Here is a 25389-nt window from a genome sequence, read left to right as displayed (position 1 = left end):
GAAAACAGTTTTGAACCGCAGACTTCCTGAAAATGCCTCTGGAACTCTCAGAAGTCTGCAGGATCACACTTTGAGAATGAATTTTAAAATTTCCAACAAAGTCACTACCTAGTTTTTTCATTCATAGTCAAAATAAGAGAAATAGGTACAGTGAAGCCAATGATGACTGGGGTATAGAAAGGCAAATAGAGCTATCATACCTATGCTGAACTCACTGATTTTATTTTTATCTTCTGAGTTGTAGCTTAAGATGTACATTAAGAGAAGCTACTGACAACAAAACTTGAACAAATCTTAAACTCAATCTGCCTAGAGCTTTCTGGCCCATCCATGCCTGATGTCTGAGAACACTGCACCTTTCCTGGGTGAATGTCGGTCCTCAGGTTTAAGGAGGAGGAACCCAAGGGAAGCCTTGCAAAAAGACATCATCCCAAAAGACAAGACTCTCCAGAGGGTGGGACTTTGCTACCCTGAGGACAGTTTTCCTCTAAGATGGAATAAAGAAAAAAACTAAAATGCTGCCCCCCAATGCCCAACTCCCCAGATAGCTGGATGGTGTAGAAAGATCCTGGACCTCAGCATTGCAATCTGAGCTTGTGTCCGGGCTCTGACACTTACTATCCAGGAAAGACCATAGCAAATTAGCGTTTCTGAGTCTGGTTCACTATTTGCATACTGAGAATTACATCAGCCTCAGAAATTTGTTATAGAGTGAAAATGGAATAATGTATAGCATGGTATGAACATGTAGAGGTACTCAATTACTAGGTAAGAGGCTATCCTGCTACCAGGAAATAAAATGAGGGCTCCTATTGCTATTTGCTAAATTACAAGCCAACTCCAGTGTTTGGTCCTCAGAAGGCATTCAACGAATGAGCTAGATATTATGGAGAAGAGGAGAGAGCATCTATGACAAGGTACAATTAGTCTCGATTTAAAAATATCGTTCGTCCCTTTCCAGTTCCTATTCTTCCATTCACTCGATTCCTTTCTTTCTCTCCTACCCTGTCTACAACCTGATAGCCACAACTGCTTAGACCAGCAAAAAACAAACACAAAAACTAAAGTGGTCACTCATTCTTCAAGCTAATATGCCAAAAGAATAAATTTTTTAAAAGCAACATTTAAAAAAAATTAAATCAACAACTTGTCACCAGGCTTGAAACCTGAGAAAGGAATGCTATAAATCAACTCCCACCAGAGATCACTTTTTCTCTTTAAAAATGACATGCATCTGAAGTGTTCATACAGTGGGTAACTGTGGGCTGCAGCTTCAAAACAGTAACACATGCTTTATCTGCCTTGTTGGTCCATGTGCCACAATGACTTAGCAGAGAACATAATTCTTTGTAAACCACTGGGCTTGAGACAAGAAATGTGAGCTGAAAACTGAGGCAATGGGACAAAAAGAAAAAGATCAGACTTATTCTGCACCATTGTGCACTGCCTTACTAGAGAGAAAAAGCAGATGCCAAACTTTAAGTGTCTTTCCATCATCTCCCCAGGAGAAATGTGTATCTGTTCCGAGTTATGTATTAAATGTCTCAAATAAGGAACAATTCAAGGTTTTAGCAGAAGTAAAAGGTCTTTTTTATTTTTTCTAAACAAGCTTCAAATTCACAAATAACAGGTTTTTTGTCAGGGTTTTGTTTTTGAGGAAGTTTTTCTTCCCCCAAAACTGGTACAAAATAGAATACCTTTATGTTTGCTTTGGGAACTCTGGGGAAGAAACAAGTACACTAAGAACCTTTGTCGTACTATCTTTATAAAGATACTTCTACCATTAATCCTTCTGATTTACCTTATTCTTTCAGGAAACTATCTTAAAATTAAACTTTGCAACTGCAAAATGTTATGTAATTGTTAGGAGGAGATGATCTACTTGTCATTCACTGTGAGTGAGAACTTGACGATGGAACAAAAGGAATGATCTTCCTCACCTCTTCCTGCCTGCAGTTTTTGACTCACAGCTTATTATTTATTTAGCACTTAAAAAAACCTTTCTGAAGCACAGTACTTTAGTCATTTAAAATTTTTAACTTACCTTTTCTTAATACACAAAAACTGAGAATTATGGATAAAATATATACATTAAAAAACCCTCCAGCTTTAATCTGTAAGTGAAAAGAGGTATCATGTTCAAGTACAAGCATCATTTTGATGTCATAACCCAGATTCTTGTTCTTGTTTAAGAAGCAGATATTCTTGAAATTTGTCATTTTATTTTACTTTTTAACTCATTAATGAGAATTTCAAATACATGCAAAAGTAGAATAGTATAAACCACATGCAACATATAATCATCACCCAGCTTCAGTAAACAACCCATGGCTAATGGGGTTCAATTCTATCTCATTGCCTCTGCCCACCTCTGCATTATTCTGAAGTACAGCCCAGATGTCATATCATATCATCAATAAATATTTTTAAGTGTATTTCCAATGGATGTTCTTTTTGTTTTAAGCAACCACAATACCACAGTCACACCTAAATAACATAAACAATTCTGTAACATCCTCACAGATCCAGGCACTGTTTCCATTTCTTCACTTACCTCCTGGGAGTTAATGTTTCTTTTATAATTTGTGTTTGAATTGGGATAAAACGTGGCCCATATATTGCAAATGATTAATATGCCTCTCTCTTGTTATTTTGGTTCTCTTTCCTTTACTTTTTTCTTCCAATGTATGGTAGAAGAAACCAAGTCTCTTCTCCTGTAAAATTTTTCCACAGTCTGGATTTTGCTGATTACATCCCATGGTGTAATTCAAAATGCTCCTCTGTCCCCTGTATTTCCTCTTAACTGGTGGTTGGATCTGGAAGGCTGACTGGACTCAGGCTTGATTTTTGGGCAAAACTACCTCTACTTTTTGGTAAGATCACAATGTTGTGTGGGCTTCCATCAGGAGACACATCATGTCTGGTTTTTGCTTTGTGGGCCAACCATTTAAGTTTGAGGTTCCCTGAGTCCAAACAAACTTCATTTACTGCACACTATGTTCTCTTCAAATCGTAAAATCTTACACCATATTTCTTAGGAGCATAATAATCCAGCTACATCTTTTTGTCCTCACATAAGATGAAGTCATACTTTAATTTCTTTCTGTTGTTTCTCTTCCAATTAAAGCAGTTATGAATTTAGTTTAATGCATTTTCTTGTTTCCATCATTTCAATCTATTCTTCTTTTTGCCACTCCACTCTTCCAGATAAAAATTAGTCCAACATAGTGACAATCATACAAATGGCAACAATGATGGCATCTAAAGGCTGCATTAAAAATCCAGGGCTGTTTCATCACTATAATAAATTTCAATTTGATCAGACTTCAGATCCAGTTCTTAGCTCCAGGAATGCTTAGTTAGAATACATATTGACATTAGACAGCTTTTTCAAAATAATAAATCACTTCTACTTCTGCCTCAGTGCCTAGGGGAATTCTGCACACGATGGAGAGTGACCCCTTTAACAAGATGAACAACAGTGAGGGGTTTCTGATCCAGTTGATAACTTTACACCTTAGGCTCTGTGAGGACTTCCACAAAGCAATGATTGTAAAAGAGTTTTTCTTGTTCTATATAAGTTCAATGAAGACCCCTCACCGTAGGTTTTGAGTAGGTTCATCTGTTCTTTTTACCCCAGCATTAGGCGTAAACCTGCACACAGCACACTGTATCATCAAACTTGGAAGAAACCACTGTTACCACCAATGCAAACATGACTTTTCAAAGCCGTTTGTGTTCTGTTCTTTCTTCTAACTTCATTATCAAACAGTTTCGTGCCCATTCGGAAGACGGTAAACCATCTGGTGAAACAGTCCTGGCATACAGCAAGCACTCAGGTACTACTGTACAAGTAATATCTTAGCAAAATGGGTGTTCATTAAGTAAACCTTCAACAGAGTTTGGTTGGTTTGATAAATTATAAGCCATGAGCCAAAGTCCTTAAATGTTAATGCTCCACAGAGTTCTGCTGCTGGTAAGCTTTGCTTTTCTTGCTAAATCTTCTCATTGGGCCTCTTTATCCACGTGCCTGTCTTCCACCTGGCACTGGACCAACACCTCAGGCCCAGGCATCTTGCCAAACTCTGGAATCTTATTTCCAGTTTCTCCTAGACATTGTAACTTAGATTTCCCACAAGCACCCCAAACTCCACTTGTCCAAAGCTGAATTCCTCATCTTCTCCCAGTGTCTACCCTGGTAAATGACTCTGAGGCACCATCTGAGCATCACCTGAGACTTCTCTTTCCCCATCCCCCACATCCAGTGGATTGCTAATTCCTATTGATTTTACTACACAGACATCTCTCAAAGCTGTCCCCCTCCTCTCCACCCCTACATATTCCAACCTAATTCAGGCCCTAATAATCTTGCCCTGAGACAACCTTTCAAGTCTCTATAATGGTTCTCTACACCTTAGATCTACTCTTATGAACTAACACCCCTTCTCCACCCTTGAACCTACGGCCACCAAATCAGATCTCTGCTTAAAACCTTTCACTGGTATCTTATCATTTCTATTAGCCTAGAAGTGGTGTGAACATGCAATCTGTTGTCTGACCTGGTACCCTTTTGAAAGGGAACAGTGGCATTGTTGTATAACCATTCTGGTGTAACCAACAAACTGAGCCTGTCCTGGGCAAGCCCACACATAAGCCCCACCCCCAAATCTCTGGCCACATCCCCCCATCCCACTCCCCAATCTTCAGCACCTCCACACTCCCCACCTTTAGCACCTCCACACCCCTTTTCGTTTCTTGTACAAACTGTCTCCCTCTCTTGAACTCTGTTCCCCTCTAGGCACAGTCCTATTTATCATTCAGACTTGCTTTAAACATCACCTCCCCTGAAAAGCTTTCTCTAAACCCTCCTGGCCAAACTGATTACATAGTCCCATGTGCCAACACTGGGACATGAACTGGGCTTATTCCTGCCATGGGACCTGGCTCCCTGCAATGCGTACATCATATGCATCTGCCTTCCCTCCTGGGAGCTCCGGTGAGAGTGTCTATGTCTTGTTCATCTTTATCTCTCCACCATCTATGATGTGATTACAGGTCTGCACCCAGCAGGTTTTTCTCATGTCATTTCTCAATCATGCCTTACATTTAACAAAAATGTTTTTGCCTGAGCTAATTCAGTATAATTAATGAAAAATTTAAAAATGAGACAGAATGAGGTAAGTAGCAGTCAGTAGCCCCAGTGCCAGTCCTGTATATCACAGACCACAGTCCAGTTTAAGTACTTTCTTTTTAAAAGGAGAGCTCTGAGATTATAGAATCTGAGCTTATGGCAGAACCCCCATAGGAGATCATGAAAACAGGCATGGAGATAAACCACCATTATGCTAGTTCCACGAAATTCTTGAGGCTTCTTGTATAAAATAAATTCTTTTTTTTTTTTTTTCCCTGAGACAAGGTTTCACTCTGTCACCCAAGCTGGAGTGCAGTGGTATGATTTCAGCTCACTGCAACCTGCACTTCCTGGGCTCAGGCAATCCTCCCACCTCAGCCTCCCAAGTAGCTGACACTACAAGTGTGTGCCACCACACCTGGTTAAGTTTTGTATTTTTTGTAGAGATGATGTTTCACCATGTTAACCAGGCTGGTCTCAAACTCCTGAGCTCAAGTGATCAGCCTGCCTCAGCCTCCCAAATTGCTGGGATTACAGGTGTGAGACACCACGCCTGGCCATAAAATCAATGTTAAGATCAAACAAACCTGCTAAGTATATAAGATGGTCCTGGGGCAGGGGTAGGGGAAATGACTAGTATCTTCTTGCTGTGACAATAGGAACATGGAAATGAAAATCCCACTAACATACCTTCATAGAGTACTTTATAGTTTGCAAAGTCCTTCCCTATATATTATATCATCTGACCTTCAAGACAACCCCGTGAGACAGACTGAGGATCAGCCAACATTTCCTGAGCTTTGACAATGCCTCCAGGATCCCAGGACAATGCCCTTTTCACAGTCCAAAACACACTGTGCAGGCCTGACCTTATGCTGCTTTTCCATGAAGGCTTTCAGCATCCAAGATGGGAACCAGAGCTCCAAATGTTCCACCAGCCAACCTGTCATTTTATGGCTGGGCATAATCTAACGTGGCTTCCAGGAGTGAGGCCAACCTAGGGACATGCTCACAGTGCCAGGCCCAGGTTGCTGTCACAGCTGTGGCAGGCACATGGCGGGGGTGGTGGGGGGTGGTGGGGCGGCGGGCTCCATTTCCTTCTTTCTTATCACAAACAGAGAGGCAGCCATCACGTCCTCTGCATGTGACAAGGGAGCTGTGTTTTAAAGGCAGCAGCAACGTGCAAGCTCAAGCTGAGCCCCAGTCTAGGAGCCAAACTGAAAAAACAATGCACCCACAGAGACACAGAGAACAGATCTGGGGTTCCTAAAATATATCCCACCCATAGATTTCAACATTAAAATTTCAGCATTAAAAGTCTATTTCTCATGGATAAAGCAGCTCTTCCAGCATCTTTTAAAATATGCAAACACACCTAAGAGGAGTAGAGTACTATGACATCAATCTCTATCACTTTAGTGTGAATTAGCCTATGAATTCACTGTCTTCCTTATCAGCAACTCTTTCTGGACAGGGACCACTGGGCTTCTTGCTGCAGTAAGAGACAACTGTCAGCAGACAGAAAGGACTAGCTTAAAGCAAAGATGGAATTACCAAAGATAAACTCAATTCATCTCACAATTTCACCCAGGGTCAGCTCTGAAAGAAACAATTGCAATGACCTAGTAAGAACTCAGCCCCAGTATGACTTACCATTTCATTCTTCTTATCACTGAAACTAATAAATAAATACAATGAGAACAACCAGATGTATTTGGTAAGCATTTAGTCCTAGAGAGTTGGCACGGCTCTAAAAAAAGTCATGTAATGATTATGGCACAATCCGACCTGGTCTAACATGCATCTCCTTACTTCACTGGCCCCTTGTAACTTAATGCAGAGAAGTGATTCAGCTCATTCAGAATCTTACCCACTCCTCCTCCTGGCCTCTTTCTCACTGTTGTGTTTCTTTCTACTATAGTTGATCCATGTTCTATGTGCATGATGAGAATGTTTTATCAACAATGTTCCATAATACTACATTCATTTTATTTGACTAGGCTAGGAACAAACTCATTTTTCTCTGTACATAAAAGATACCAAGCAAAGCAAAAAGACCTTAGAGCAGGCAGAACACCCCCCAAACTGTAACCTGGACAGTTTTTTTTTATGACAAGTATTTCAGGTTTCTGCTAAATCCAGGTTTGTGCAAAAAGACAAGATTTAATAATGGAGACAATATATTGAAAAACTTTAACATTAAAACAATTCACCCACATGAATGGGAATGGTTGGCTGAAAGGAACGGAGAAAACTATTTATCAAAGAAAGTGTAACCCAATTTTGCAAAATGCCTATACCAAACATACAAACCATTAAGCCACATGCTTAAAAATCTTCATGGGGTTTGAGTAATAGCGAAGCAGCTTGATATGGACCAACCCTCCAAACAAACTATTAAAATACCTGGAAAATATATTTTAAAACAACTAGTTGATATGAGAGAACAACCAAAAACATGCACAAACAAGAGAGAATTTGAACGTGAAAGAGGGAAACTGCATTAGGTGAGACCCACATTTGTAGGGCTTTTCTCCAGATTATTCCCCAGGGTGTGCAGGGTTGGGTAAATAGAACTCACTATGGAACTACAGTTTTATTGGCTTGAAAACAGAATAGACAAAATTCAAGACTACCAGATGACTGGATATTGAGGAAAGAAAGCCTGGAAAGATGGGGCCACAGAAAGAAGAACCTCCACATACGTAAACTCTTCAAGTCCTCACATGTTCCTAAACTGTGCATGTGCAAGGGAAACTCTAAGAGGTCCAGATAGGAGCAAGAGCTAGAATGCTGAAAGATAGGAACTGAGATTTCAGCTGTTTCCCACCCATAGGAGAAAGAGAAGTTTGAGTGCCATAAAATTAAAGGGCTTAAAACACCTTGGGATTTCTACCAAAACCTCATACTGGCTATGCCTTATGAGCAAAGACTATGTCCAAGGACGATAACTGACTAATGTGACTATAGATGGGTTTAAAGATACTCAGGATTATCAAGTGTCAATTCCCCTTTAACTGATCTATAGGTCCAACACTACTTCAATTCAAAATACAGCAGGATTTTGTCTGGAAATATATAAGCTGATTCTAAAACTGACATCAAAATGCAAAATACCAAGAATAGCTAAAATAATCTTAAACATACAAAAAAGAACAAAGTTAGAGGGCTCATACTATGTAACCACAAGACTCACTATAAGGCAACAGTAATGAGAAACAGCGTAATACTGGCATAACGATGGACAAATAGATCAACAGAACAGAACAGATAATCCAGAAACAGACCCACATTATATGGTCAACTGATTTTCAACAAAGGTTCCAGGGTGATTCAAGTGGTTGGGGGAGACTTTCCAATAAATGGTGCTAGAACAACTGCATTAGTGTATTGAAAATAAAATGTTTCAACTCCTCTGTCACATCACACACAAATATTAAGAAGGCACACAGACCTAAACAGAAAACCTAAAACTATTTGCTTCTAAAAAAAAAAAAAAAAAAAAAAAAAAAAAATATTTTTTTTAAAAAAAAAAAAAAAAAAAAAAAAAAAAGAGTATCTTTGTGACCCTATGGCAGAGAGATCTCTTAGGACATATAACATACGAACTACAAAAGATGAGATTAATAAATTGAACTTCCTAGAAACTTAAAACTTTTGCTCAAAGACACCATTAAGAAAATGAAAAGGCAAGCCACAGACTGGGAATAAGTAATCACAACACATATTTCTCACAAAGGGCTCATATCCAGAAAACAAGAACTCCTCTAAATCGATAATAAAAAGACAAGTCCAATTTTATAAAATAGGACAAAAGACTGGAACTGAAAATCATCAAAAAAACAAACAAATGGCCAATAAGCACATGAGAAAGTGCTCAACATCAGGGAAATGCAAATTTAACCCACAGGATATAATTTCATACCCACTAGAATGTCTACGATGAAAAGCTACAGCCATAGAAAGTGTTAATGAGGATATGGAGTAATTGAAACTCTCATACATTGCTGGTGGGAGTGTAATAAAACCACTTGGAAACCATGTGGAAATTTCTTCTGAAGTTACACATACACCTACTTTATTATCCAGCAATTCGACTCCTATATAATCACCCAAGAGAAATGAAAGTGTTATGTCCAGGAAAATTTATGCGTAACAAGGTTAATAAAGGTATTATTCATAATAAACAACAATAGGAAAAACCCCAAAAGTCCACTAAGAGGAGAATGGGTAAACAAATGGGTGCTACATTTATATAATGGGATACTACTCAGAAATAAAATGAAAAAAATACTGATGTACACAATGATATGAATCTTCTAGAAAGTATGCTTAGTGAAAGAAACCAGACATAAAAGAGAACATACTGTATAATTCCATGTATATGAACTTCTAGAGTAGGTAAAACTAACCTGTGGTGAAATAAAGCACTTTACATATTGCCTTTGGTAGCCGGGGATTGAAAAAGGGTACAGGGAAATGTTCACAATAATGGAAATGTCCTGTATCTTGGATTGGGGTGCTGATTATGCAGTTGTATGCATTTGTCAAAATTCAAATTGTTCACTTCTGATCTATCAGTTCACCCCCATATAAATTTTACCTCAATTAAAAAAAAAAATTGGATGGGGGAGTAGGGAGTATGGTAGCCACAGATGAGGAACAGAATCCCCTACAGGTCACAAATGAGATAGAGATTAAAAAGAAGATAACTGGATCCCTAAATTTCTTTCATAGACATTCACGGGCAAACTAAAAGGTTGGCACAAAACCAAAGATGTAAAGTAGAGTTCCACAGTCATGAACCAAAAAGACGCAAAAACCATTCAGCTACAATGACACTGAATAAAAACAAAAGCTCAGTGAGTGTGTTAAATGAAATGTGAGATTGCCAGATTTAGCAAATATATTTAATTTGGCAACCTGAACCAACAGATCACTGGGCAACAAAATACTAGCCAGCCCAACTTAAGAAAGTGATTTTTTTAAGCATCTCTTACAACATGCTCTTTTTTATAATTTCCATGATAGAAATTCCTACTGAGTATAAACCAGGATTACGTATTACATATATTCTGGAAACTACCCAAAACTCATTCTTACCTTCAGTGAAACTCCCTGTAAGGGTTATTACCACGAATACTTTGCCTTCTGGCTCGAGATCCACCTAGAAAGAGAGGAAAAAAAATTATATTTTAGTATTAAAATATTTTTTGTGGGCCTTAAACAATTAATCAAAGAGAGACCTAATGTGTAAATCACAGCTACAAATCAAATAAATCTAAGTCTTTCATTAAACAGTAGTGGGGCAGGGAAACAAGTGAAAGCTCAAAAAACTGTAAAGATTGAAAAGCAAATCTAAAAGAAACCACATTTTTTCGGAGTTTCCTTCCTCTTAAATTTTATTCTCTCCCATTTTTGGCTTGTCATAATATAGAGCGGTACATCCATATACTTGGTAATTGTTTTTGAGACCTCCATATCTTATGCATATGGCTTATAAGAGCAGCTAAACCACATGGAAAGAATATGAAATAGAGAAATAATGGTAACATAAAAGGTAATGAACACATGTGGCTTGGTCAACTGCAAATCTTTAGTTTTACGGAATAAAATGTGTAAAGAGTCTCTGCTACATTTTTCCACCAAAGTCTAGTCAATCTTAAGGAAGCACTGGGGAAGGAAGTTTAGGAGCCTTGCACTCACTACCTTTTTTTTTTTTTTTTTTGAGAGAGGTAGTTTCACTTTGTTGCCCAGGTTGGAGTGCAGCAGCATGATCTCAGCTCACTGCAACCTCCGCCTCCTGGGTTCAAGAAATTCTCCTGCCTCAGCCTCCTGAGTAGCTGGGATTACAGGTGTGTGCCACCACACCTCATCAGTTTTTGTATTTTTTAGTAGAGATGGGGTTTTACCATGTTGGCCAGGCTGGTCTCGAACTCCTGACTTCAAATGATCCTCCTGCCTCAGCCTCCCAAAGTGCTGGGATTACAGGCGTGAGACACTGCGTCAGGTCTGCTACTCTTGACTAGTCACGGGGGTATCAACATACCTTGAAGTTACCTATCAGCTGAAATATCAAGACATGCATTCTGCAAGCAATGCAGCTTGAAGTCTTTTCATGTGGTCTTGTCCTCTGCATATAGTCCAGTTTCCTGAAGACCCCATGCAGCATGGTGCCCAGGATGAACAGCACCCTCTGGCTCTGTTCTGATCACCACTAGCTGAGGTGGATGGACTCCCCTCTTCCTACCAGATGCTAACTTCACTATCCATGAACACCTCTAGGCCTTGCATTGTGAGGCTCTTGTGGACTCAAATACATGAATTTACAATTGTCCTTAAATAAATCTTTCCAGATTCTGCCCATGGCTCCATTTTTATTTTATTTTTCTCTTTTTTTAGCTGTGGTTCCATTTCTGCCTTTGACCTTCCATCTGAAGAGAAGCCTGACATATAGAGAAGCTTGAGTAGAGATACGAGTGATCATTTTTGGTCGAATATTAAATTTAAATAAGCTGCAAATAAGTCACCTGGTACAGTGGAAAGCGCCCCCTACTAGACCAGGCCAAGAACTCTAGTCTGATTCTGTCACGGCTGGTTCTGGACCCTGAGCAAGGTCCTTTACCACACTGAGCCTCACTCTTCCAATCTGAAAAGTCCATGGCATCATTATTTAGCATTTCTTCTCTTTTCTGTTTTTTTTGAGCCAGGGTCTCACTGTCTCCCAGGCTGGAGTGCAGTGGCACAATCATCGCTCACTGCAGCCTCAAACTCCTGGCCTCAAGCGATCTTCCTGCCTCAGCCTCCCAGGTAGCTAGGACTATAGACATATGCCACCATGCCCAGCTTGCTTGCTTATCTAGGTATGTGTATATATATGTATATATGTATGTATGGAAGTATGTATGTATGTAGAGACAAGGTCTCACTATGCTGCCCAGTCTGAACTCTTAGGCTCAAGCAATCCTCCCACCTCAGTCTCCCAAAGCACTGGGATTACAGGTGTGAGCCACTGCAGTTGGTGTTGGCCTAGCATTTCTAACACAGCCTCCACATATGATCTCAAAGATTTTTTTTGTTTGTTTTTTGTTTTTTTGTTTCTTTGTTTTCAAGACAGAATCTCCCTCTGTCATCCAGGCTGGACTGCAATGATGCGATCATGACTCATTGTACCATTGACCTCCCAGGCTCAATTGATCTTCTTGCCTCAGCCTCTCAAGTAGCTGGGACCACAGGCACATGCCATCATGCCTGGTTTAGAGAGGCATGTTGCTCAGGCTGGTCTCGAACTCCTGAGACCAGGCAACCTGCCCGCCTCGGCCTCCCAGAGTGCTGGGATTACAGGCAAGAGCCACCATGCCGAGCCGATCTCAAAGATTCTTAACAGTACTACTTACTTTTTTTTTTTTTAATTGTATCTACCCATGACAAAGCCCCCCAAAATGCACTGGACTTACCCCAGGTCACCACCACACCCTGATTATATACTTTTTCAAAATAAAAGATGCCTGCTTTGTTCAGATTCAGAAAGCTTAACCTGCATAACAACCTATTCTTACAACCCTCCCTTTTGCTGCATAAAACCTGTTACCAATGTGGCTACCACACTATAAATCACCTCCCTGTTCAAATCAGCTACTTGCATCATGACTACTGTTAACAATATCCTCTTAACTATCTTAACACCACTTGTGAACTTTTATAGAACAGCTCTGAAAATAGAGCTCTCAAGAGAGATGACTAAACAGGATATCAGCCTCTAATTGTCTCCACTCTCTGCCTTGACTTGTTTCAAGTCAAAAATACGTTATTTTTAAAAGCCACTCCCTCATCTTCAATATAAAGGCCTGCCAGAGAATACATACACACACATACATTTGACCTCACAACATAAACTACTGCTGGCACAGGCACAGTTGCTGCCTGGCCGCCTCCGCCATCCTGCAGCCCACAGCCAGCCTGTAAACTCCCTTCAACTCTTCCCCGAGGGCCCACAAAGGCCTTTCCATCTCAAGATGGGTCAGGAGCTACTCTGACAGACAGCAGGAGATTCCACCAGTTAGAAGCAGGAGTTCTCACAAGTAGAACAGGTTTCCTTCCGCATTTTTGACCCAAGCCACCCATTGTGGTGGAAAAGCCAGATTTAAACACGGTCTTCAAGTGTTGTCCACCTAGGGCAGATGTGGTAAGACACTGGACCTCAGAACAGGGTTTTATAAACTGCAGGTTGAAACTTTTTAAAGACACATGAAAGCAACTTAGTGGGTTGCTTTCATTAGGGAATTCTTTTTTTTTTTTTTTTTTTGAGACAAAGTCTCGCTCTGTTGCCTAGGCTGGTGTGCAGTGGCATCATCTCAGCTCACTGCAACCTCTGCCTCCCGGGTTCAAGTGATTCTCCTGTCTCAGCCTCCCATGTAGCTGGAACTACAGGCATGTGCCACCACACCTGGCTAATTTTTGTAATTTTAGTACAGATGTGGTTTCGTTGTGCTGGCCAGGCTGGTCTCAAACTTCTGACCTCAAGTAATCTGTCCATCTCAGCCTCCCAAACTGCTGGGATTACAGGTGTGAGCCACCACACCCAGCCCACAACAGGGATTTTAAAGTAGAATAAAAACAGAACAGAAAATATGAACATGCTACAGGTAGTAAGGAAAAGTACTGCTTCGTGCAACTTTTGTGTGTAGTTTTGTATACATATAAAAGGGTATACTGGGTTTTAATGTAAAGATGTATTCCTTACTGTGTCACAGAGAAACAGTTTGAAAAATGTGGCTTTAGAGGTTATTCGTTCCTTCTATACACTGCTGATGGGCTGTTATCATTTATTCATGGCGGATGCTTAGATACCTCCCAGTGGTAACCAACTCATTACCTTAACAGCTGGCCTATTCCATTCCTGTACATCATAGACAGATCTTTCTCTATGAATACAAATGCAGCAAGACCAATAATTTCCACTGATTTACCTTAGTTTCGCCCTCTACAGCTCCAGTGGACACTGTCTCTAGCTAGTACATCCATCCCAGTTTCTGGGAATAACACTTGAGCTTTATTTGAGAACTACCCCTCCCTCACATGTAGTCCAAATGGCTCATCTGGGATTCTGCCCCTAGCTCCAGAGTGGACATGTGACCAGGCCTAGCCGATCAGAGCACTGACTGAACTCTGCACAGCTGGCCTGGGGCAGGCACATTCCTTCTCTCTGGCTAGCAGTATAATTACAACTCCCTACCCGGTATCAGCATCTACTGGTTCAGGTTTGGGCACAAAAATCCAAGTAGGTCCAACTAGGAATCCTGGATCTACAAAGAAGGGACAAGATCTCGCTTCTGCTAAACTTCAATCTGGAAGGACACAAACTTGGCAGTGTCTGGCACCCGTGTTTGTCCCCCCACTGAGCTACAGAATGAAGCCAACAAAGAGGGGAGAGCTGAGGGACAGAAAGAGAATCGCTCTTCATAACATCATTTAAACCCTTAGATCAAGCCTTGCTTGATTCTTTGGGATTTTTTTGTTATTTGAGCCTACAAATTCCTTTTGTCTTAGCCAGTATGAGTAGGGGTTTCTATCACTTGCACTCAAAAAACATATCTGAATTGTCAGCCAAAGAGAATAGGTCAAATATTTGACAACAATTATCACAATTATGCCTTCTAACATCCATGCTATCTCCTGCAGTCTGCCTCCCTGCCTCCCACCAGCACTGAAACAGCTCCAGCAACTTTTATGACGTCCTACTGTCAGATACAAAGATATGTCTGTCTTCATCTCAGTTGATCTCTCTGTCTTCCTCTTCATGAATCTCTCGTCCCTTACTTCCAGGACACTACCCTTTCCTGGCCCTCCTCTCACTCCTGAGCCCTGTATTTACCCAGCAGTCCACACCAGAAGCCCAGCTCCTCAGCAGGTACATGCAATCGCTCTCAGATCCCAACACGTCCACTCTCGAAGTCTCTCCTGGATCCACCCCCACTCCACTCCTACTGCCGTGGTTCATCTGGCCTCCCTGAATGGGCTTCTAGCTGCCTTCTATCTCCAGACTACTGTCCTCCAGCTGCTGCCAGTGATATGTTTCAAAAATTAAAATCTGACTATGTGACTTCCTAACTTAGAAACCGTCAGTGTTTCCTCTCCTGTCCATGATGAGGTCCAAATTCTTTAGCACAGCACATAGCCCTAGACACTATACCCCTTCTTACCTTTCAGCCTAAGCTCTTCCCACCACTACAGCTGCATACACCAGCATCCTCATCTCTTAATTCTTGTACACTCTCCAGGGAGGTATGTTATTTATTCTGAGAGAGCAACCAAACGCATTATGGGTCAAGCAGCACACTGGGGAATATAGTCAAAATTATGAAAATTACACATTACTCATCTGTAGCTTATTGCCTAGTGATTTGGGGTATGTGATCTTTCTGGCTGGAAACTCCTTTCTTCCTTTTCATACTTGTCAGACTCCAATTTGTCCATCAATTCAAGACCCACCTGTATAGGGGGACCTTCCCAGACCTCTTTCAGACAGGTGGGCAACTCCACACCTGTTATGAAGACTACTGCTGGAACCCACATCATGTTGTAGTCATTATGCCCTGTCCCCAAAGGAGACCCTACCTTGCATATAAGGGGACACAAAATGGTTTGTGGAACAAATGAGTAAACAAGATAGACCTGGGTATCTCAAACTCTCAGCAACTTCATGTAGGACATGATTTTCTCCTCCTTCACCATTCTGGTCAGTTTCCTCCTGACATGCCCCAATTTCTCCACACCCCCATTAAAGGGTGAAATCAGCCTGAGTGTGAAATCAACCTGACCTTCACGAGTGAGAGCAAGATTATCACTAACGTTGATCTTCACAGCGACAGTGCCCTTTACCGACGCAGCGAGAATACACGGGCGCTCTGAGAAGCCCCAGTGGCCCAGGCTGAGCTTACAATGAACTAAAACCTCTGCATGTTTTCTAGGTGCTATAAGGCTTTGCTTCCCACATCCTGTGCTTGTGCAGTGGTTAGGCTCAAAACCTTCACAAAAACCCAAGTGCTTCATTTTTTTTTCTGCAATACTTTGGCTTGTTCCAGGTCACAGGGTTCACTGGATGGCAAATCCAGTCAGTTCATTCACTCCCCTTCTCAGTTTTATGGCTCCCCAAATCAGGGCCTCAGGCGACCTATGTCATTGGTAATGTACTGACAGAGTGTCTAATAGGACAGAGCTGAGGTCGGAGTCTAGGGTAGCCCCACATAGAAATGAACACACTTAGCATTCTTACTCTAACAGTCATTCAAGGAGCAATAAATACACAAACCCCCTCCCCTACAGACCACTTCTCTTGGTAAAAAGAACAACTCCTGGGCCCTTGTTGAAACCCAGATAACAGTAGTCTTTTTAAAAAATGTGCTTCTTATACACAAACAGACAAATGAACAAAAGTATAAAAACTCAGTGTCAACAAATGGTGCTAGAACAATTGGACATCCATACCCAAAATAATGAATTTCAACCCATACGTTGTAACTTATACCTAAATTTACTCAAAACAGCTCAGAGAACAAAACACAAACACAGTTTCAGCCTTTAGGGTTCTCTATGTTGTTTCTACCACTCTGTTCTACACTTTAGAGTCCCCGAAGCTCTATCCTGTGCCTGGTTCGCAGCAGCCACTCGGGAAAGCATTTCTTGGCTGAATGATTCCCAACATGCACCCTCACAGCCATCTAACCCTTGAGTTCTCATGCCAAGAAACCCCTTCCTCAAAGAGTCGTCAGTGTTGAACTCACATGAATCAGCGCTGCCTCAAATACTACACCTCCCTGGCTGAACTTATCCCCTATCTCCCACATTGTGGCTGAGTAATAGCAAAGACAGAGAAGACCTGGATCCTGGTGCTCTGTCCTGACCAGTTTGTGACATCAGGAAGGCCATTCAACCTCTTTTGCCAAAGAACCACAGACAGGGATTAAATATAAGATTCCCAGGCCCCACAGGTGATCTACTGATTTTAAATTTTCTGGGGCAAGGGAATGGGGTCGAGGCATCTGCTGTTTTTAAAAGTTCTGTGGGTGACTGTGATATAGCCAGACCACAGACCAACATCTGGGAAGCCTGAGCTAGATTCTAAGGGGCCAATTCCTGCTTTAAAGGGCTCCAATTCCATGTTTTCTCCTAAAGCTTCCAGTGGTCATCACTGAATCACTAGAACCACTGCTCTTCTGCATTCCCGGGCTTAAAATCCCGGAGCCACTCCAACTCGAGGCACCGTGACCATCTGTTTTTCCTTTTGTTCCCTCTATCACTCTAGGATCCCTGTCACTGCAGGCCTCCTCCCCTCATCCTTTCTCCTGCAGTCATGGGACACCCCACCAGAAACAAACAGCCTTTTCTAAAGTGCTGTTCTCATCAACTTCCCCCTCCAAAGCCTCCGCTGGCTTCCCAGAGTCTTCAGAATAAAACACCCTGCTCCACGTGGCTTTCAGAACCACTTGGGCTCCCCTTTTGCTGCCTTCCCACTAATCTATCCAAACTTTGTTTTCAAAATTCCCTTCCTTCCATTGTCACTTTAGAAAGTTAAAATATAAAAAGAAGAAAAAAATCCCTTTTAAAAACCTGCTCTCCTAGTCAGGCCCGCCTCCTGGCTCTATCACTCAGCCACGCATTTGCTCATGCCATGTTCTCTGCCTGGAAAGCCTGTCTCTCTTCACTGCATCTATCCATCCATTCATTTGAACCTTTACTGAATGACTCCCAGGGCCGGGACAATTGCCAGGTACTCAAGACTCCCCAGAGGAGCTCCCAGGGCTGCAGGTTGGATGGGTAACCGAGCACAGAAGATGACACAGCTTCAGGAGCAGAAGGAAGAAACTGGTGCCAGGATTTGATATTCACACTGATCCCTCCAGTCTCAAAATTCACATCTCAACTATTATTATCTTAACACTTATCCATACCTTGAACAATTACTTACATTTTCATACATGTATCTCATCACTTGCAATAAGTCTGTAACCTCCATTCCAGCAGGATCTGATACTATGTTCCCAAGGAGCCTAGCAGAGTTCCTTGAACCAAGTAAACACTCAATACATATCTGTTGAGTTGACCTAAGAACTAAATAAGGTCATCTGACCACCTCAATTTCCTCACCTATAAAAATAGGAATGGTAATATTTACTATAGAATAGTCTTACATGACAGCACTTTGTAAAAAACAAAAAGCACTCCAAGATGGCTCCAAGGAATACTGGTGACATATGGATGACAAGGGCTCACTGCTTAGAAATTATACTCTGTTAGCTTGATGTACCCACCGGATCCCCAGCACAGCCACTCTTACACCCTCAGCCAAAGTTTGCTTTTCCTTGGCATCGCTTTGCAGGAGTTGGGCAAGTACTTATATCGCTGGCTAAGTCTCCTTGTCCATGAAACAAGAGTTGTCTAAAAATATTCTAGCTCTAATGTTCCATGATTCTAAACAGGCTTGGATAAAAGCCTGCACAAAGGACTCAAGAGAAACATTCATTTAATTAACTGGTAATAATTTACAACCATTTCCCTTCACAAAAGCCATTAGAATTGATCACAGACAGGAAACTTCTAGCTACATAACATTCATTTCAGCCTGGAATAAGCAGAGGGATCTAGCATATTAAAAGAAAAAAACAATTTTGGGGGCAAAGGTAGAAGGTTCATCTAGACTCTATGGGCTTTTAGCAAACCTCTGTAATAAAGAAGTTGACAAAATTCAATTCTTGGCTGGATGGCTCTTTTCTATGGCTTTCCTAAGTCTTACTCTAGGGATAAAGAATGAACCTAAAAACATGACAAAGCATTTCATGATTCTCTTCCACCTGAAATTATCAAGCTTAAAAATGAGCATTCAAATTCCTAAAGAAAAAAAATTCTAACAGGATTGTACCAATAACCTAACAGGAAAAATAAGGCTGTATTGGTTTTTCTTGTTTTTTGTTTGTTTGTCTGTTTTGAGACAGAGTCTGGCTCTGTCACCCAGGCTGGAGTGCAGTGGTACAATCACAGCTCCCTGAAACCTCCATCTCCCGGGCTCAAGTCAACCTGGGCTCAAGTGCAGCTGGAATTATGGGTGCACACCACCACACCCAGCTAATTTTTGTATTTTTTATAGAGATGGGTCTCATTATGTTGCCCAGGCTGGTCTCGAACTCCTGAGCTCAAGTGATCCACCTGCCTCGGCCTCCCAAACTGCTAAAATTACTGGTGTGAGCCACTGTGCCTGGCTTAGGCTGTGTTTCCAATAATAAAAACAACAGCTATGTCTTTAGCTTGGTCAACTGCTAAGTGTTTGACATATATTATCTCTCACCTTCACCGCTTACAGTGTTAAGTATTATAACCACCATTGCACAGATGGAAAAATGGAGGCTCAGGAAGGTTACTGAATTGGGTGAGGTCACACAAACAGTGAACACCAACATTCAGACGCTGGGAAGATGCCACACTGGTGCCGCACCAGCCTCCCCTGAGGCTGCTCTGACTGCATCTGCCTGAGGTCCATCTGTTGCTCTCTCAGCCTGAAGCATGCCTGCCCTGGCTTCTGGCACATGAGGTCATCACATCACTCATTCCCCTGGGAACCTGGGCAAGACGTGTGCTATCAGCACCTGAGGGTGCTCCCGCCTCACCGCCTCACTGCCAAGGCCACTGGGAGTGGCACCAGCCTGATGTGCCGCTGGATGATTCTCAATGAGGGCCCGAGGCAGGAGCTGCTAAGCAAGTCTGTGCTGGGGCAGGGAAAATGCAGCAGGCAGTTTAGGTGCCATTAGTCAGCTGCTCAGAGAGTCCGAGTCAGCGTCACATGCTGTAGACACACAATGTGTCCCCCCGACGTGGGAAGGGGTTTAAAGGAAAAGAAGTTGCATAAGGCAAATACTACATCCCTGTTAATTTTCTACTTTCACCTCTATAACAATCAGACTAGGTGTTATGTGTCAAAGCATACTAAGAGAAATCACAGATTAAAAACTTCCAGAAAACAATGATGGCAAAAACTGAACAGAAAAGTAGGGCTTGTCAAATCTGACTGGTTTCAAATGAAAGAAAACACTGTCATTACATTACTGATTAAAGCTTTGGTCCACCCTTTACCTGTTCAATCTGGATCCTATGTGAGGTCAGAGAGCAGGTTGGAAAAGAGCCCCAGGCCATGATCACAACTCCGACATTGCCTACCTGCCACTAGGGGAGGTCACCTGGCTTCAGTTTCTCAAAAAGAGTAGACTAAGCCTATCAATCCTTTTCTATCTAATATTCTAAGGTTCCAAGTCCTAAACAGTTTCTGAACTTTACAGAGCAAGTAGACATCTGAAGACTACTAAAGAAACTCTCTAAAATACATCCTTAAGGCTCACAATAATTCTTCCCCCTCTCAGCTAAACATACTCACATGGTTGCTACAAATTTAAACGTAGAATTACTTCAACTCAGATCCCATTACCCCCAGGTTCTATCATAGGAAGTGTTATCTTCTGGAAAAAGTAAAACTCTTTTACATTAAAATTAATTTTTCAAAGTTTTTCTGCCCATAGCAAAAATCATAAATAGTCAAGTTGGATACCTCTGAGGACAAAACTATTTTTTTTTTTTCTAACAAGGAGATGGCTAAAGGTAGAAATGGTCTACTGTGTGCTATGGTGTTGTGTGTGTGTCTCAATCTTTGATTCCAATATCTGAAGAATTGAAAATGTAAATTAAATGAAGGATGCCTTAGGCTGTTCAAAATACTCCACTGCAATTCCTCCCACTTAAATTCCCAGGTAATGTAATTCTGTGCTGGAAGGCCTACCTGATACCTCCTCTGTGAATGAGGACAGAGGCTCTGAAGAGACCAAGCCCAGCCCATCAGGTCCAAAGCTTCTGGTGCTCCTAATAGACCAAAAGGAGTGGGGTGAGTTCTCCTGAAGAAGTCAAATGTCCTCTCTGGAAATCAGGAGAGGACTCTTGGTATAGGACCACAGGCAAGACTGCGCTCTCCAGAACTAAGAAGGGGTTGGTTGTGGTGGCTCACACTTGAAATCCCAACACTTTGGGAGGCCAAGGCAGGAGGATCACTTGAGTCCAGGAGTTCAAGATCAGTCTGGGTAACACAGGTAGATTTCATCTCTACAAAAAATAAAAAAGAGCCAGGTGTGGTGGCATGCACCTGTAGTCCCAGCTACTTGTGAGGCTGAGGTGGGAGGATCACTTGAGGCTGGGAGGTCGAGGCTACAATGAACCACGATTGCACCACTGCACTCCAGCCCAGGTGACAAAGTGAAACCGCATCATAAAACAAAACAAAACAAAAAAGAACTAAGAAGGTACTTTTCTTCTTCTCCGATAAGGCGTCCCTAGGGACCTCATGGCAAAGGAGACCCTGGAGTAAGAAAGGGGAACCACAGAAGAGTAATTGTGCATCCCCTCCATACCGTGTGTCCCACACATAAAAGAACACTTCAAAAAGGCACTTTCCACATGAGCTTGCCCCTCCTCGTTTCTGCTAAGTAGACCCTTCCAGAAAGGGAGCATACACTGTCCTTACTAGGAAGAGGTACTAAACAGAAGTGACAGGTGTGACCCTGGCTGGAGATGGGGAATATACTCCCTGCAGCCTCACAGCCCCCTTTTTTCTTTCACACCTCTCTGGGTTGCCTACAGACAGTGGTCATCGGCCCCACAAGTGAGCCCCCTTCTTTGCACGGGAACCCCCACAATAAAGGAAAAATGTCTTTAACAAACTGAAGATACCAGGTTAAAAACAAGACATAAACTAACCCAGAAGAATTCTACATTGTTGATTCTCATCATCCATTGTAATGGAGGAAGAAGGCAAAAGCTCCAGCAAAACCAAAACAAGAACTCAAAACTACATATTTAGCATACACAAGCATTTCAAGATGTTTTAGAGACTTGTTTGCTTAATTATTCATTGCTCAGTTTCCAGGCCAACTTTGGAAGACTCTGAATCTAAGGGGGCATTAGAAAATAGATCGAGCCTATGTCTCTATCCCGACAGTTACTCTATGATAACACCTTTACTCCTCTTGGTCTTCTGGAGGGAAGGAGATGAAAGTTCCACAAAAGAGGGAACGTTTGTACAATGCCTAGAAATTCAGGTGATGGTTTTCCTGGTGGACCTGGGGAGGGGAGGCATCTACACAGAGAGGGGGAATGTGCAAATGCACATCTGTAATAGGGGTTACAGATGATCAAATGTAAGCTATGTAAATAAGACAAGTCAGAAATAGGGCTGCAGAGGAAAGTGCATCCAATCAATAATGGACTCACTACATGCTGGCAGGCTGGTCCTTATCCCAGGGCAATGGGGAGCCACTGAGGGGTTTCAATCAGCAAAGTTACAAGGTCATACCTACATGTCAGATCCCGATACATGACTGTTGGGATTACAAGGGGAGAGAAACTGGTGGTGGGAATTCATGTTCAAAGGCTATTCCAATGGTCTGAGTGAAAGACAGTGGTGACCTGAGCTAAGTCAGCAGCAGAAGCAATAGAGAGGAGGGGGCAGACAGAAGAAAGACATAGGAGGGAGCAGCAGTTGGATTTTTTGTAACTGATGCAGGTAGGGTGGAGGTGAAAGAGAAGGAGTCAGAATCATGAGGCAATGATGGTCCTTGGTGCCATTAACTGAGACAGAAACTCCAAGGGGGAAGCAGAACTGGAGGAAAGACAAAGAGTTCAATATATGACCTTTACCTATGACATCTGAGCATCTACTGGGCTGTCCTTAACAGCTTCTGAAAATTCAGATGTGGGGGCCGGGCGCAGTGGCTCACGCCTGTAATCCCAGCACTTTGGGAGGCCGAGGCAGGCGGATCACAAGGTCAGGAGATCGAGACCATCCTGGCTAACACGGTGAAACCCCATCTCTTCTAAAAATACAAAAAATTAACCAGGTGTGGTGGTGGGCGCCTGTAGTCCCAGTTACTTGGGAGGCTGAGGCAGGAGAATGGCGTGAACCTGGGAGGCGAAGCTTACAGTGAGCCGAGATTGTGCCACTGCGCTCCAGCCTGGGCAACAGAGCAAGATTCTGCCTCAAAAAAAAAAAAAAAAAAAAATTCAGATGGAGAGGGAGGAACACCACAAATTACAACCCAATGTGGTCTCAATTGAACGATGTCAGTGGCAACATCAAAAGCACTATTCAGTGCTGGGTGTGGTGGCTCACATCTGTAATCTCAGTATTTTGGGAGGCCAAGATAGGAAGATCACTTGAGGCCAGAGCTCCAGAACAGCCTAAGCAACATAATAAGACCCCATCTCTACAAAAAAATTTAAACATTTGCCGGATGTGGTGGTACATGCTTGTAATCCCAGCTACTTAGGAGGCTGAAGCAGGAGGATCACCTTAGTCCAGCCTCAGTGAGAGAGAGAGAGATGCTGTCTCAAAAAAAAAAAAAAAAAAAAAAAAAAAAAAAAACAAGCCCTATACAGATCAAGAGAAGGAGCAATCACCGGGCTAGGGCAAAGCTTTACCTGGGAAGTGAGACCCTGAATTGAGGCCCGAAGGCAAGTTTTAATTAGTGGGAAGTGAGACCATTCTGAGTCAGGAGCACCTTGTGAGAAGAGATAGAACCAATATCAGAACACAAACTTGATCAGTGTCATTGGAGGAATGTCCATATAGGAGTAAGAGAGAAGGCTGGAGGCAAAATGTAGAAAAAGCTACACCCAGAGAACTGTAACCTTAGGTTGCGGGCCAAGGGGAGCCACTAGAGGTTTTTGATTATGTAAAATGATAGAGATTAACATGTAAAAGGAACATTTTGTCTGCTAGATCAATGAACAGAGAGACAGCTATGGTCTAGAAGTATGAACCATTTGCTAAGGGTGAAATCAGTGAAAATTAATAATCATGGGAAGAGAGCAAACAAAAGCAGTGGAAAGCCCAAAGGAGTATGGAGTTTGGGGCCTGGGTATCCTAGATTAGGGTCAGCAAACAGCAGCCCAAAGGCAGATGCCAGCTGCTGCCTATTTTTGTAAGTAAAGTTTTACTGAAACACAGTCACAACCCTTTAGTTACATATTATCTACAAGATGAGTAGTTGTGATTGAGACCTCATGGCCCACGAAGACAAAAATATTACTCTCTGGCCCTTTACAGAAAGATCTGCCAATCTCTGTTGCCACTAATCAACCAGGGAACTCAGGGAAAGAACATGTTTTAAAGGGAAGGAAATGAGTTTAAATTTGGACACAAAAGTACTCAAATAGAAATATCTGGCAAGAAGTTGGAAATAAAGACAAATCATGTAGTTAAACATAGGGCTGGGGTTACGATTCTCAAAAGGTAAACACTAAGTCTAAGAGCTGTAAAACTTTTCAAGAAAGAGCACAGGAAAAGAAGAAAAGAAAAAACAAATTCACTTACGGAGTGAAAGAAAGAACCAGAGAAAATACAATCTGAGAGGTGGGAGGAGTCCCCAAGTTTAACGTCATGGGACATGGAAACAAGCAGCTTCAAAAGAGAGGAGAAGTCCAATGTGCAGATATGGAAGATGAGGTCTTTAAAGGGGAGATGACAGCAGATGACCTGGGAGATAACAGGTAGACTTCTTCCATGATACCCACTCCATCATTCGCAGTTCTGTTGGAAAGGTCATCCTTACATTAAGCTAAAACCAATCCATATCCCCATAACTTCCACCTGGAAATTTCATTCCACCTCTAAAATTTACCCTGCCAAGATGGGGAAAGAGAGAGATGTGGAAAACAGCACAGAAGCTGCAAGGAATACGTGGTTTGATTAAATTGTATCTCATTTAAGTGAATTAGAAGGTAAAGCTAGAAATTAGAAGGTAAAGCTAGAAATGCAATGGACGAAAGGTTTGGATGCCAAGTTAAGAACAGAAATTTCATTTCAAATAATTAGGCTAGCAACAGTCCTAAAACAACAGGCTGGAGGACAAACTAGAGGGGTGTAGACTGGGCTGGAGGTGCTGGGCAGAATTAAGAGACTATCTCAGTGGTACAAGTGTGCGGTGGAGGAGGCAGGAGAGAAATATCACGAAAGAAGCTCAGCAGGACTTGGTGGGTAAGGATTAGGGACGATGAAAAGCCCAAAGGCGGCTCTAGCATCTGGAATACTGTAAGACTAAAACTGTAAGAAGTAAGGCAATCCAGAGGGTCAGTTGGTTTGGGATGACTCTGGTTTTTAAAAATATTGATTTGTAGGGAGATTAGAAATGTTTGACAAAAAGACAAATGGGACCTGAAACTTAAAATAA

The 25389-nt window shown here is 42.0% G+C and overlaps 1 protein-coding gene across 1 annotated transcript in view; it reads right to left on the bottom strand.

Annotated features, from left to right (window-relative positions):
* The window catches only part of PRKCH (protein kinase C eta), a 420060-nt gene that overhangs the window by 152797 nt on the left and 241874 nt on the right, over positions 1-25389 (bottom strand). The window contains exon 3 of the mRNA XM_025391616.1: positions 10235-10298. Within this exon, the coding sequence (XP_025247401.1) occupies positions 10235-10298 (64 nt within the window). The remainder of the gene's footprint in view (positions 1-10234; positions 10299-25389) is intronic.

This window comes from Theropithecus gelada, chromosome 7b, assembly GCF_003255815.1.
Source record: "Theropithecus gelada isolate Dixy chromosome 7b, Tgel_1.0, whole genome shotgun sequence".
NCBI classification, from domain to species: domain Eukaryota; kingdom Metazoa; phylum Chordata; class Mammalia; order Primates; family Cercopithecidae; genus Theropithecus; species Theropithecus gelada.
Note: the sequence above shows the minus strand (reverse complement) of the source record. Positions and strands in the feature narration are given on the sequence as shown.